Source organism: Eutrigla gurnardus (assembly GCF_963514095.1).
Source record: "Eutrigla gurnardus genome assembly, chromosome: 18".
Taxonomy (NCBI): Eukaryota; Metazoa; Chordata; class Actinopteri; order Perciformes; family Triglidae; genus Eutrigla; species Eutrigla gurnardus.
This window is the reverse complement of record NC_139929.1, coordinates 3,884,347-3,897,354: the sequence shown is the minus strand read 5'-3', so window position 1 is coordinate 3,897,354 and position 13,008 is coordinate 3,884,347. Positions and strand designations below refer to the sequence as shown.

At 42.1% G+C, this 13,008-nt stretch overlaps 3 protein-coding genes across 3 annotated transcripts; 1 reads left to right on the top strand and 2 right to left on the bottom strand.

The window, feature by feature from the left end:
* Positions 1–448: 448 nt before the first annotated feature.
* Positions 449–4,010, bottom strand: nanos2 (nanos homolog 2). Its single transcript, XM_084034356.1, has 2 exons — positions 3,874–4,010; positions 449–1,305 (listed from the first exon to the last, which is right to left on the bottom strand). The coding sequence occupies exon 2, from the start codon at positions 1,226–1,228 to the stop codon at positions 728–730; it is 501 nt and encodes a 166-aa protein (XP_083890482.1). The 5' UTR covers positions 1,229–1,305; positions 3,874–4,010; the 3' UTR covers positions 449–727.
* kpna1 (karyopherin alpha 1 (importin alpha 5)) lies at positions 2,645–9,471 on the top strand. The gene is made up of 14 exons (XM_084034354.1): positions 2,645–2,763; positions 3,516–3,649; positions 3,914–4,027; positions 4,153–4,252; positions 4,529–4,623; positions 4,827–4,958; positions 5,177–5,265; positions 5,377–5,476; positions 5,611–5,774; positions 6,074–6,152; positions 6,236–6,361; positions 6,444–6,571; positions 7,094–7,269; positions 7,512–9,471. The coding sequence occupies exons 2-14, from the start codon at positions 3,524–3,526 to the stop codon at positions 7,697–7,699; spliced, it is 1,617 nt and encodes a 538-aa protein (XP_083890480.1). The 5' UTR covers positions 2,645–2,763; positions 3,516–3,523; the 3' UTR covers positions 7,700–9,471.
* fam162a (family with sequence similarity 162 member A) lies at positions 8,727–12,612 on the bottom strand. The gene is made up of 5 exons (XM_084034357.1): positions 12,455–12,612; positions 11,705–11,806; positions 11,257–11,368; positions 10,650–10,758; positions 8,727–10,507 (listed from the first exon to the last, which is right to left on the bottom strand). Exons 1-5 carry the CDS (start codon positions 12,489–12,491, stop codon positions 10,391–10,393), a joined length of 477 nt encoding a protein of 158 aa, XP_083890483.1. The 5' UTR covers positions 12,492–12,612; the 3' UTR covers positions 8,727–10,390.
* Positions 12,613–13,008: the final 396 nt, after the last annotated feature.

Here is a 13,008-nt window from a genome sequence, read left to right as displayed (position 1 = left end):
GACCTGAGTATTTGTTTTTCTGACAACTTTTACTCCCTACACTTTAAAACAAATATCTGAACTTTCTACTCCTCACATGGCTGTACAACTGGTGGTTTAACAGGCTCGTTACTTTAGTTTTAATGCTTTTATGACTAATATCTACTTTTTTCACTTTTATTTGAGTAAAGCAGTTTTTGAACAAGTATCTGTACTTCTAGAACACATACTTTTGACACCTCTGGTGTTTAAAAAGCAGTTTATCACCATCGAAAGCAGCAGTTGGCTCTTAATTATGAATGAAGTTATGAAATGCTGTTTTTTGCTATGAGAAAAGTTATCTCTTCATTTATCTCTGAAATTACCAAAGCTACATCCTGCATTTGCACATTTACATTAGAATATATAGATTATTTGTAATCCATCAGTTTCCCGATTTCAACATGAAAAATAATTTCACAACAAAGCATTTCTGACTTTCCCCATATTTATTTATTTTTTTTATTGGCGGTGACTAACTATGCAGGCTCACCACAGCAGAGCAGAATGACAGTAAACCCACATGAATGCAAAAACAATAAAACATGAAACATTTTCACTTCAAACTATGTGGGAACCTTACAACAGTCTAATCACGAACACGCAGCCAAAACTTGTTTTACGTTGTTGTTAATTATTTACAGTCTTTTCGGTGTCCGTCTGCGGCTCCTTAGAACCGGGAGCCCGGCGGCAGCATCCTCGCAGCCTCTTACCGCTGCGCCTGCGGGCAGTAGCGGCGTGTGTGCGCGTGGTCCCCGGTGGCTCCGCAGGTGGGACACACGTAGTTCCGGAGGATGGGGCAGGCGACTTTCCCGTCGTCGTATTTCAGCCGGTGCGACCGGTACACCCTCGCAGACTCTCCGTTCTGCTTGCAGAAGCGGCAGCAGTCCGAGGAGGTCCCCCCGCTGCAGCTGGAGTCCGACAGGCTGCCCACGGAGCTCGTCTCCGCGGAGTTTGGACACTTCTCCCAGCGCGTTTGGACGTGGCTCCAGGGCGCCGCTTCCTTCCCGGGATCCCCGGCGTGGCTCCGCTCGCGCTTGTCGTAGAGCCTCTCCAGCACTCCGCCCAGGTTCATGTAGTCGTGCCACATATCGAAGAAGCCCCCCTCAGAGAGGAGCGAGCTCCGGGCCCGGATCTGTCTTTGCGTCGTTGTCATTCTTGGAGAAAGGTGTGTTGTTGTTTTTTTTGCGCGTGTGTTGCAGCATCTCATATTTGTAGACGTGGGTTTCTTTAAAGTGCAACAAATGTTTCGACCCAAAAGGCTGGAGACACATCGATGGCAGGTGTCTGGGGAGAGAAAAATAAAAAAAAAACCCTCTTGATGTGCGAGTTTGAATGGTTTTGTTTCATCTCAGAAACACGTGCGTCAGGTTGTTTTGGTTTGTCGCGAGGCATTATTATGACCCACCTGGAAAACGATCAGAAAATATAAACAATAGTACCAGTTGGTTGTAAAACAAGACAAACACTGTGCCATGAAGATAGTGCACCTGCTGTGAAGGGTCAGACAGAGTTAATACATTTTGACCCTGCTTGTCAGCAAAGGTCACCTATGAGTGAATTTAAGTGTCCTAATTTAAAGTATGCAGAAATAAAACTGATACATGATAATAATAAGAGTAGCAGTAGCCTAGTAATAGCCTAATAATAATAATAATAATAATGATACACATGTTATATAGCACGTTATATTGCACATGATATTACCAAGAAGGATTTCACACCAATGAGGAATTTGTCTTGGTGAATAAGGTGCACACATTGTACATACACATACAACAATAAACAAACAGGGACTATAATATATACAATATAAACAAACAGAGACATAACCTGTGGGACGATTGAAACAAAATATATTGATTGATCGATAAATCTCTCCCTATAGCATAGGTCATTATGAAATCATGATGCGATGTGAAAACGGAGAAGATGAGATGATTATCAATAATAACACTATTATTATTAAATTATTTCCTTACTTGAAATAATATCTCTATTATGTGTCTGTTGTGAAGTTTGGCCTACGATGATGATAAAGAAGGGTGGAATGTCATGGAGAGAATAATAACTTTATTATTATGATTATTATGAGTATTATTATTGTTATTGTTGTTACTATTATTATGTATGGCTCGTGCCTGCGCGCGTGTGATGTTGTTTACTGGGTTTATCTGTCAGAAGACGAGCCACACCTCCGCCTGATGACCGCTGGCGCCAGAGCGCGTGTCTGTTCTGTTGCACTTCAAAAACCCTGTTGTTGTTGAAAGGTGCGTGCAACTTTCACAACACCTGCACTGCCGTCGGCCTGCCCCATGCATACAACTGAGGGGCCGCCGGAAGCCCACCCCCACACTCCTTGAAGTTTTGCTTTTGTCCTACTTTTTGTTTGTAAAGTAGGAAAGATATCCCTCGCGCACACACACACACGCACACACACACCACACACGCACACAAGTCGTGTAATGTTGCGTGCTGTGCGTGTGTCTAAATAAATCCATTCTTTTAAACATGTAAAGAAAGCCTGCAGCGTGTTTTATTGTAAAGGTGGACGCTGTTTACTAAGTGGAAGCGTCGCGTGGGAGGGGCGGAGTGTAAATAAGTGCGGGGGAATTGTTCAGGAGGGGGAGGGGGGGGAGAGAGAGAGACGTTTGACATCACGCATGCGCAGTATCATACCGGCGACGGCTGTACAGACGGTGGCCTAGCGAATAATAAAGGGATTACAGAGCCCCAATTTGACAGGTCAGTCAACAATAATTACGTGTATTTGTGTGTATATGTACGATAGCGCGTCGTAATGCGAAGCTAAATCAAGTCTTCGCTCGACGACAGTCGGAAAACATTGGGCTGTCGCACGAGCTAACGTTACACTCCAGAGCTAACGTTAGCTACTTCAGCTAGCCGCTGCTAGCCAGCTAGCTTTCGGCAGTAGGGCTTGTGCTAACAACGGCTATGACATTAGCCAACCGACGGAAGTGTAAGCCCTCTTGTGTGTACACTGTGTGCTCTAATACTTTAATGTTGTCTTGTGCGTTTGCTGGTTTTATGTGTCGAAAAGGGGAAGCAGCGCACCGAAGATTGGAGAATTATGTGTTTGGTTTACTTATTAATCACGCAGTGTAAAGACGCATAGAGCTAACAAGCTAGCTAGCTTGTATCCTTAGATGCCCCAATTTGTAGGGACACTTTGCTGTGAGGACGATGTCCTATTTCAACTGTCTAAACTAGAGTTGATGTTTCCATACGGTAGTTTTCTTTATTAGTTAGTGATTGTGTAGAAAACTGGAGGGTTACTCCAATAATAATTTGGCTCGAGATATACATACATACCTACCTACCTACCTACCTACCTACCTACATACAAAGTTATACAATTGGTGGTTCAAACATGTTTTGCCATCTATCAGTACAATATTCAGTTCCAGATTGTGAACTTAAAAAACCCTACTAATTCTCTAAATCTGTTTATGTTACATATTTCTGCATCTCTCTAGGCTAAACAATGAGTCAAGGAAAGGACAATGCACGACTCAAGAGCTACAAAAACAAGTCCCTCAACACAGATGAAATGAGAAGAAGGAGGGAAGAGGAAGGCCTACAGCTTCGCAAACAGAAGAAGGACGAACAGGTGAGCAAACTGCGTGAAGACATTTAAACCTCCTCAGCAGGGGATGTTTTAATATGCATTATTGTGGCGGTAGTATTGCCCTCCAGCTAGATTGAACTTGGGCAACCTTACTGATGATTTATAATGAGTGAAATGATGTCCTGCCAGTGTTGCTAATGTCAGGTTGTAATCTTGAACCCATGCTGTGTTCCTAGCAGTGTAATGGTGAAGAGAAAAATACTTACAAAGACAAAAATAATATATTTAAATCCTATTATGTCGTAGCTCTTTAAGAGGAGGAATGTTGCCACAGTGGAGGATGACGGGCTCCCGGAGGACGATGGGATGGCCGATAGTGGCTACCTGGAGTCCCAGGCTAACAACATGGACCCACTCTCGGTAAGAAGAGAAACAAAAAAAATAATCCAGCTGTCAATCTACATGAGATACCGTCATTCACTGCACGTATGTTGTATGACAGCCTTTCGTTTGTGTTTTATCAAATGTCCATCTTTGCCGTACAGGGTGCGGTCATCTCTGAAGACATGACTCAAATGATCTTCTCCAGTACTCCTGAGCATCAGCTCATAGGCACTCAGCGCTTTAGGAAGCTCCTTTCTAAAGGTAAGGGTGCCCTGATGGCCATAATTCCTTATGAATACTTTGGATTTTTACAAGACTGTGGCAATTTAATACCTTCAACATGGGAGATCATATTCTTTTATGCATACATGATTTAAAAACTGTAAATCAGTAAAACTACTACATTTAATTTTGACTATGAAAGCAACATTCATGTATGATAAAATGTTTAATACTTGAGTCATTTGTTGATATAGAGATATTGCTATGATAAGTATTGTTGTATTGCTGTATCAACCTCTACTTAATCTCACACAGAACCCAACCCACCCATCGATGAAGTCATTGCCACTTCAGGTGTGGTGGAGCGCTTTGTTGAGTTCCTTAAGAGGAGAGAAAACTGCACATTGCAGGTACATTTGCTCAGTATGTGTCAGTGCCAGTGTACAAGCTGCTTTATTTCACCCCTTGTTTGTTTCTTTCTGCATTGACAAGATGTCAAATACTGTGTTTTGTTTATTATGCAGGTGGAAAACATTTAACATATTAAGAAGTTCAAATCCAAACCAAGTGATCAATTTGTTATGAATATAATATATTTTGACTATTGTTTCAGTTTGAGGCTGCCTGGGTGTTGACCAACATTGCGTCAGGAACATCCCACCAGACTCGGGTGGTAATCCAGGCAGGAGCTGTGCCCATTTTCATAGAGATGCTCAGCTCGGATTTTGAAGACGTACAGGAACAGGTAGAGAGGGTTCAGACATACCAGTGTGTATTCTTGTGATCACTTCTCATTGACAGTCACTTAAACTTCTCTTATTCTATTTTTCCGTTATATCCTTCTAATATAAATAAAAACACATTTATTTAACCTGCATGGTTGGATAAAACTATCCTGTCATCTAGCATTCATTTTAATGTAGCTTATTGACTGAACTGTTTGTTTTTTGCTTTGCCCCTCAGGCAGTGTGGGCCTTGGGAAACATAGCTGGAGATAGCACAGAATGCAGAGACTTTGTCATAGACTGCAACATTCTGCCTTCCCTGGTGCAGTAAGTAGAACCTCAGTGTTTATTTGTCTTCACCTGAACCTTGTTATTACACTAGAAAATGAAGAATAACTTCGATCCTGTATCCTCGGTAAAAACTTGCTCCTTTGCCAGGTTATTGGCTAAACAGAATCGTCTAACCATGATGAGGAATGCAGTGTGGGCGCTCTCAAACCTGTGCCGAGGAAAGAACCCACCTCCAGACTTCACTAAGGTAATTTGCCAAGATAAATATATTGCTATGGCAACAGCACACCTCTCACATTGCTAGTCCATCATATCTCACTTTTCAAGGTCACAGGCCATAGACTTAATGCAAACATATTCTCTTTTTTTATTTTTATCCAGGTGTCCCCGTGTCTCAGTGTGCTGTCTTGGCTGCTTTTCGTCAATGACACGGACATCCTGGCTGATGCATGCTGGGCACTCTCCTACCTATCCGATGGCCCAAATGACAAAATACAAGCAGTTATTGACTCAGGAGTGTGTCGCCGGCTGGTGGAGTTACTGATGTAAGGCTTTAAACGGATGTGTACTTAGAATTCTCAAAGATTAGAAAACTTGGATATCTATTGTTGGACAAGAGCACTCTCACTCGGACAGTCCCCACTATATTGGGTCTGACAATCCAGATCTGGGTGTGTAATGAATGTTTCCAGAGAGTATTTCAGTATGACTAAGCTATTACTAGCTGTGGCAAACTGCAACAGTCAGGAGAGGACACATTATACAGTATTTCCGTGTTCCAAAAGAACCATACATTGTTGCAAAACAACATCTGATCATACATTACAATTCTGTTTGGTTCCAGGCACTCTGATTATAAGGTAGTATCGCCTGCACTGCGAGCCGTTGGGAACATAGTCACTGGAGATGATCTGCAGACACAGGTAACCGCACCACACACACACACACCATGCTACTTCTTGGAGACGGTTTTCTGACTTTGCGTTTCATTTATGTGATTGCCCAGGTGATTTTGAACTGCTCAGCGCTGCAGTCCCTACTTCACCTCCTGAGTAGCCCCAAGGAGTCCATCAAGAAGGAAGCCTGCTGGACGATCTCCAACATCACCGCAGGGAACCGAGCACAAATACAGGTGTGTGTTCTTCAAACGTGTAGGTTGCAAAGTTGACATGAGCATTTCATCAACTAATCAAGTCTGTAATTTTTTTCTTTAGATGGTGATCGATGCGGGCCTGCTGCCTCCTCTCATCAATATCCTGCAGGTAGCAGAGTTTCGCACAAGGAAGGAGGCAGCCTGGGCCATTACCAATGCCACCTCGGGGGGCTCTGCAGAGCAAATTAGGTAAGACCACTGATGGAGTATACATGCACCAATGTGTCTATGGTCTCACATGCATTGAACTGTGGTTTGTTCCATTCAAATGGATGATATTTGAAGAGCTAGTAACTAACTCACACTACAGATAAATAAACAATATGATGCGTTTGACTTTTCTGATCACAATTAATTCTCATTCAAATATTTTCTTTCATTGGCTTCCAAAAGTTAGTTAATTTTAAGGTGGCCTTAAGGCTTTAAGTTTGTATTTTAAGACTGATTTATTTTAAAAACCCATAAAACTATATACAGCAGGCTTTGCAAAATGATGGGTGAAATTGTGATCTAGGAAATGAGCTAATATTTTCAACTACACAAGGCACTTTTAAGGAAATAGGGAGACACCCTAACCATTCAGCTGGTATAATCTTTCAATGCAGTGGTTTACCAATCATGCTTTGTGTCCTTTGTTGAGCCAAGACAATGATTTGCTTCATGAGTAAGACAAGTTTGACCCTGTATCTGCGTGTCTACTGCCCCCTGCAGGCATCTTGTGGATCTCGGCTGTATAAAACCTCTGTGTGACCTGCTCACACTTATGGACTCCAAAATAGTTCAGGTGGCTCTAAATGGCCTGGAGAACATCCTGCGACTGGGAGAACTGGAGGCCAAGAGGGGAGGAGGCATCAACCCTTACTGTGCACTCATTGAAGAGGCCTATGGTTAGTGCACACGCACACAGTTGACATCTTCATTAATTATTAGCCAATTCTTTTCTCACTTGACTGATTATGAAAACAAGTAAATGTTTCCCAGAGGCCAAGGTGACACTAGTAAGAAATGTTCAATTTATAGATATGATATCAGTAGAACAAGTGTTTTTTAACCCAATCAATGCACTGTTTTATCAACTATTTGAATTGCTGGCAGTTAATTGACCCAGCACTACCTCACTTCTTCTCAGGTCTGGACAAATTGGAGTTCCTGCAGGGACACGAGAACCAGGAAATCTACCAGAAAGCCTTCGACCTGATCGAGCGCTACTTTAACACTGAAGACGAGGACCCGTCTCTGGCTCCAGCTGTCGACCTGCAGCAGCAGCAGTTCCTCTTCCAGCAGTGCGAGGCCCCGATGGAAGGCTTCCAGCTATAATGCGAAATCCGCCCTCCCCATGTGCTCCACCTTCATCCGCACCTCTGCTCACGTCTCTCACTCTCTGTCCACTGCCATGATCAAGGGTTGCGACAACCCTCGGCTCCCTTCCTCCTTTCCTCCTCATCGTCAGAGAGATTGATTTAATCATTATCATGATTATGAAAAATGTAACATTACAGGAGCACGTGTGTGCATACGTCAAACGTGGGTCAAGTTCTGCAGTCTTGTCAGCCAGTTTGTGAAGGTTTCACGCATCATTCTGTCTTGCGCTGAGCTCACCTCTGCGCCTGAACCCCACCGACCTGCTCAGGCCCTGGGGTCTCCTACTAGCAGTTTGCTCCCGTAACACCACCCCCTACTTTTCTGGATTTCCTCAGCTCCCAGATGAAAAGCACTTCTGTGTTCCCGTAGGATTGGCGACCCCCGTCTGATGAAGTGGGAGTTTGTAGGACTGCATTGCTTGTCTGATAGAAGCATTAATGACTCACAAGACAGACAAACATGGACTTGATTTTTATCCCTGCCCTCCTCCAAACACACACACACACAGCCACAGTGAGAAGAATGATCTAACCTTAACACTGGACTGACCGTGAGACGTTGACCACGTTTGACTGTGGTCTTTGGACTGAACTGCCCACACTGGGGCCACGTGGCCAGTCCCGAACCCAAGGACTCAACTGACCTCTACTAAAGGCACTTAAACAACTCAAAAATGAAGGTTGAATTTCATTCATCTCCTCTCTCCGGCCATTGGATACGTTACCACAGATGGACAAATTAGGAACTTGACTGTGTTGCTGAGGGGTGGAGCTTGTCAGTGACGAACCAGGCTGCTTGCATTCCCTCCTGGATCTCATATCATGCATTCCTTTATCCGGTAATGGGACTATCCACCCGCATTGGCTTCATCCTGAAGAGTTTTGACTGCCTCTGGTGTGACGTGAATAACCCCATGGAACCATGGGAATTGGAGTCTTCCCTCGCACTGAGACAACTTGACAGACTTGGACGAGACAAAACAGACTATTTAACCCTGGAATCTGTCCAGCAGCAGTCCAGCGGGAATTTTTATTATCTTACCATAATTTCATTTCATTTGCAGCACTTTAGTTCAGGACTGATGCCTGCTCTTTGAGAATATACCATAGTTTTTGCATTAACTATTTAATCGATTGATAACATGGCTCTTCCCTCCTCAGGAAGCGAGGTGTAGAGTGGTGTGGTCTGAATCCTCCCCCCCCCTTCTGGTTTGACAAGGATTACTATGTACTTCACTGTTTACCCTTCCCACAAAGGGATTCAAATCAGATTGTGGACTGGAACTGTTAGCACACTAATTACAATCAATCAAAAAAGTAAATCAAGTCTTTTGGGAAAATGACAACACATGTTCAGGTAGTATTTTCCAATTGGATCATGTCAAATCGAGGCATATATCAGCTATTGGGTCTACAGCTGTTTGTTTTTTAAACTGTTTTTAGTTGGGGTTAGCATCTGCCATGTTGCTGATGGTGCCATAAACTTTATTCTACAGGAATATTCTATTCTACTTCCAGATAATTTCAACAAAAAATCCAGATTAAAAACTTGAATACACTGGTGTTCATCTTAGTTAGCAAACTGTTTACCAAGTCCTCTTAACATTGCTTACTTTTATCTCTCCAGGAGATGACCAGCTCTACTTGTTAATTACTTGTTTGTTGTATTGAGTTTGTGCAACTGTCCCCTGTTATGCCATTTGCATAAAAGCTGTTTCATGAACCACATTGCGAGTGAATCGGTTTCATTGCAGTTTGTGTACAGGGTTAATGTTTGTGGGAAGCATTTTATTTGATCAAATTTCTGCCATACAGCTGAAGAAATGTAGTACGTCTGTTGGTCTTATTTTCATTCTTTTAATGGCCGATTATTTTCTCACTTATTTATTTGATCCATAAATAGTGAAATGTAAGAACTTTGGCTTCAGAGTTGCAGTTTATAAATAAACATAACATAATTTTATCAGATGGAGGGAATTCTCGAGAAACAATACTTTATTAAATGTATGTTTTTTTGGTGTTATGAAAAAACAGTCATGAACAAACCAGCCTACCAGGACACAACAAACCATCTTGCCTGATCCACTCTAAACATTCTCTTATGGAGAACAGAAGACAGTTTGAAACCCTTAAGGACTGACCTGCTAAATTAAAAAATATAGTATCCATGTTGGGTGGCTTTAGAGGTGTTGAAAGTTTACTAGAAGCATTGATAGTGATATTTGTTCACCTGATTTATTGTCTAAGAATAATTACTTTGCTGTGTAGTAAATGCCAAGAGTTCATTATAAACAAACTAAACCCTCTATCACAGTATCGGGTTAAGTCATGCTCATGTTTCCACTTCGATACAAACAAATCCCGACTCCAATAATTGTTTGTGCCGTTTCCTCAAAAACGAGTGCCAGATTATTCCTCAATATAGTCACTGAAATCCAATTTCATTGGCTTTCAAAAATTAGCGAATAATCCATAAGTGTGTTAAAGGTCAACCTTCAAGTTTCAAATCTATTAAGTACCAACTGCTATCTTTTTGACACTCTAGGATGGAGGTAGAGAGCTCTGAGGTTGGGACAAATACAGCAAGAAGGGGGGACACTCCTGGTCCAGTATTAGGGGCGAGGACTGTGCAGGGACTCGTCTTCCATCACTGGGCCTTCTCAGACAGGACCACAGCAGCTTCCTTCTCTCTTTGCAGTTCCTCCCTCCATCTAGCTTTCTTCTCCATGTTTTGACCCGTTAGGGACTCATGTCTACCTGCAGCCTGCGACAACATAAGACCGAAAGCGTTAAATATTCACCCCACAATGTGTATTTGCCATGAAATCTGTAACATTTAGATTTTTTTCACAAGGACAAATGCTGGAGAAACACAATGCATGCAATCACCATCTATTGTCACTCACCCGTTTGCCCAGGAACACCGTCACCAGACAGGCCACTATTGTGGTCGCCATCATCACATAGCAGGCTTTCACCCTGACTTTGTTTCTGGCTGCATCAATCATCTCGAACCTGTGGCACAGGCAGGTGCACAAACAAATGTCAGTGTAGCCAGATGTTTGAATGCATTCAAAAACAATATCCTAATCAAAAAAAACAATGTGCTGTTTTAAACGTCTTCTTTCATACAATGCATCGACTATAGCCGCTAGCTACCCATGCTTCCTCTCTCTTATGTCAACATTAATTACAGCATAATTTAAACATTTCTGTTCATTGCGAGTGCAGGAGGTGGGAGGTCTGCAGTTTGTTTGCGTGACAGTCGGGTCTTATCACTGCAGCAGATCACATATGATCTCCACCCTGATTTTAGGAGCAGCAGTAATTACCTCCAGCCAAAAACAGACGCCTTGTTTGAACTTCAGTCGTCTTGGAATAGCAGCTACCTACGGCTGGTCATCCAGATTGTTAGCTCTGTTCTTGTGATGTATCTTAACTAAATCACGCATAAAGCTAATCGGATGCAAGTGTAATGGGAGGTTCTGGCATAAACAGGAAGACGCTACTCACGACACAAGCTCTGGTATCTGGTCTGCTGCCTTAAAGCGTCCCGACCAGACCAGAAACTTCTTGTCCATATTTGAGGGTCTGTAGCCTGGGAGTCTGAACCCGGCCCGAGGTGCTGGAAGAAAGAAAGCATGCTTTAGACGGGAACAAACAAACAAACAAGAGTTTAAGTCCACAAATCTAGGGGAAAAAATGCAGAGTAGTTCAGTTTCACAAGCCCCAGTTGTTAGCTCCATCACCCCTGATTGTAACCCCGCTTCCTGTGTCCCTCCTCCCTCTGGGACAAAAGATAACTTTCACACAGTCGCTATGGCAACAAGAGACCTGTGATGTTTAAAATCCCCAGGGCAATCAATATGGGGAGGTTTCATCTTCATCTTGGTGTGAGAAATATAACTTTTACTATTTGAAGAATTTTTGACAATATTTTAAATTAAGAATCTAATTGTACCTTTTGCTGGAGTTGCAGGTGGAAGAGGTTCTTTGACCTCCTGTGGTTTATTGCACATCCCTCTGTGGCTCCATGCTTCAGTGACCGTTCGGCCCCTCTGACCTGATGAGATATTAAAAAAAACAAAAACAACATGAGTGTGTTGGATCTAGGTGGAATCTTAACAAGGGCTAAAACTAGTATTATTTTTCTCAATCATTCAGTATATAAAAATGTCAGTTCCCTAAGGTGACTTCCTGAATTAACCCAACAAACAATTCAGTTTACTATCGCATAAGATAAATAAAAGCAGCATGTCATCACAACTGAGGGACTGGAACTGAGAAATGTCACATTTGTTTGTAAATTTACTAATCAACAGACAAAATATCACAACTCATTGTTACATACACGATAAATTAAAATATGAAGGGACCATCATAAAAGGCACAGCCCACTTTTACAATACGATGAAGGTGTGTCAAAAAAACTACACAATAAAAGGTTTGCTAGGTCAACGTATTAAAGTAAGGCTTTTTTTATGGGGCGATTAGCTAAACATGAACACGAACTACGCATTTTCTCAACACATTTAATCCAACCTCGGTATGACATTCAAAGAACACATGGCAATGCATATTATATTATATTAAACTAGCTATGCTACAGCTAATCATTAAGTAACAAATAAACAAACACCGAGTAGTTGAAGAGACATTCCGGTCAGTTAAAAGCAAAAGCAACGCGCGGATTAAAGTTAAGAATACGAACCGATAAAGTTGGAAAAGCGAGATCTGACGAAACTCATGTTTAAAAGGTCCAGGGTGTCAATCACGCCATTAAACTGGGTCGTAACACCTGGTCTCCGGTCAGCTGTGGGCTGAAAGTCAACTCACTGCGCTTCCTTTCACCATCGGCTCTCGCCAACTGCCGAACAGGACCCCCGTCTCATAATCGTAGGAGCCTGTGTTGTATGCCTGATCAAAAATGTAAAAAAAATACAGTTCTTTCGTTAATGTTCCCCTCCTCGATTAGTACGTACACTCATTGACTGGAGTTAAATCTTAATCTTGTTTCAAACTACAAAATTAAGATGATCTGTGGAGATGCATTAATCTGTTACACTTTAAGAGGAAAACAGCATATATTTGTGAAAACCCTCTCTCAAATTCCAATTAAACATCTCAAGTTGACTCAAGCAAGTTAAACCTACAAGAAATAATAATAAAAGGTATACAAAAAAAATAGGCACCTTTGTGTCAATAAATGCAACAGATAGAGCATTTTCATCAAACATTTTTACTTCATGTTTTACAAAGAAGTAC

Excerpts from the sequence above, each read along its gene's own strand:
- nanos2 (XM_084034356.1), bottom strand. The coding sequence starts at position 1,228 with ATGAGATGCTGCAACACACGCGCAAAAAAAACAACAACACACCTTTCT.
- kpna1 (XM_084034354.1), top strand. The coding sequence starts at position 3,524 with ATGAGTCAAGGAAAGGACAATGCACGACTCAAGAGCTACAAAAACAAG. Across the intron at positions 4,028-4,152 it reads ACAACATGGACCCACTCTCG|GGTGCGGTCATCTCTGAAGA; the intron begins GTAAGAAGAGAA and ends TTTGCCGTACAG. Across the intron at positions 6,572-7,093 it reads GGCTCTGCAGAGCAAATTAG|GCATCTTGTGGATCTCGGCT; the intron begins GTAAGACCACTG and ends TGCCCCCTGCAG.
- fam162a (XM_084034357.1), bottom strand. The coding sequence starts at position 12,491 with ATGAGTTTCGTCAGATCTCGCTTTTCCAACTTTATCG. Across the intron at positions 11,369-11,704 it reads ACCTGCAACTCCAGCAAAAG|CACCTCGGGCCGGGTTCAGA; the intron begins GTACAATTAGAT and ends TCTTTCTTCCAG. Across the intron at positions 10,759-11,256 it reads CAGATACCAGAGCTTGTGTC|GTTCGAGATGATTGATGCAG; the intron begins GTGAGTAGCGTC and ends CCTGTGCCACAG.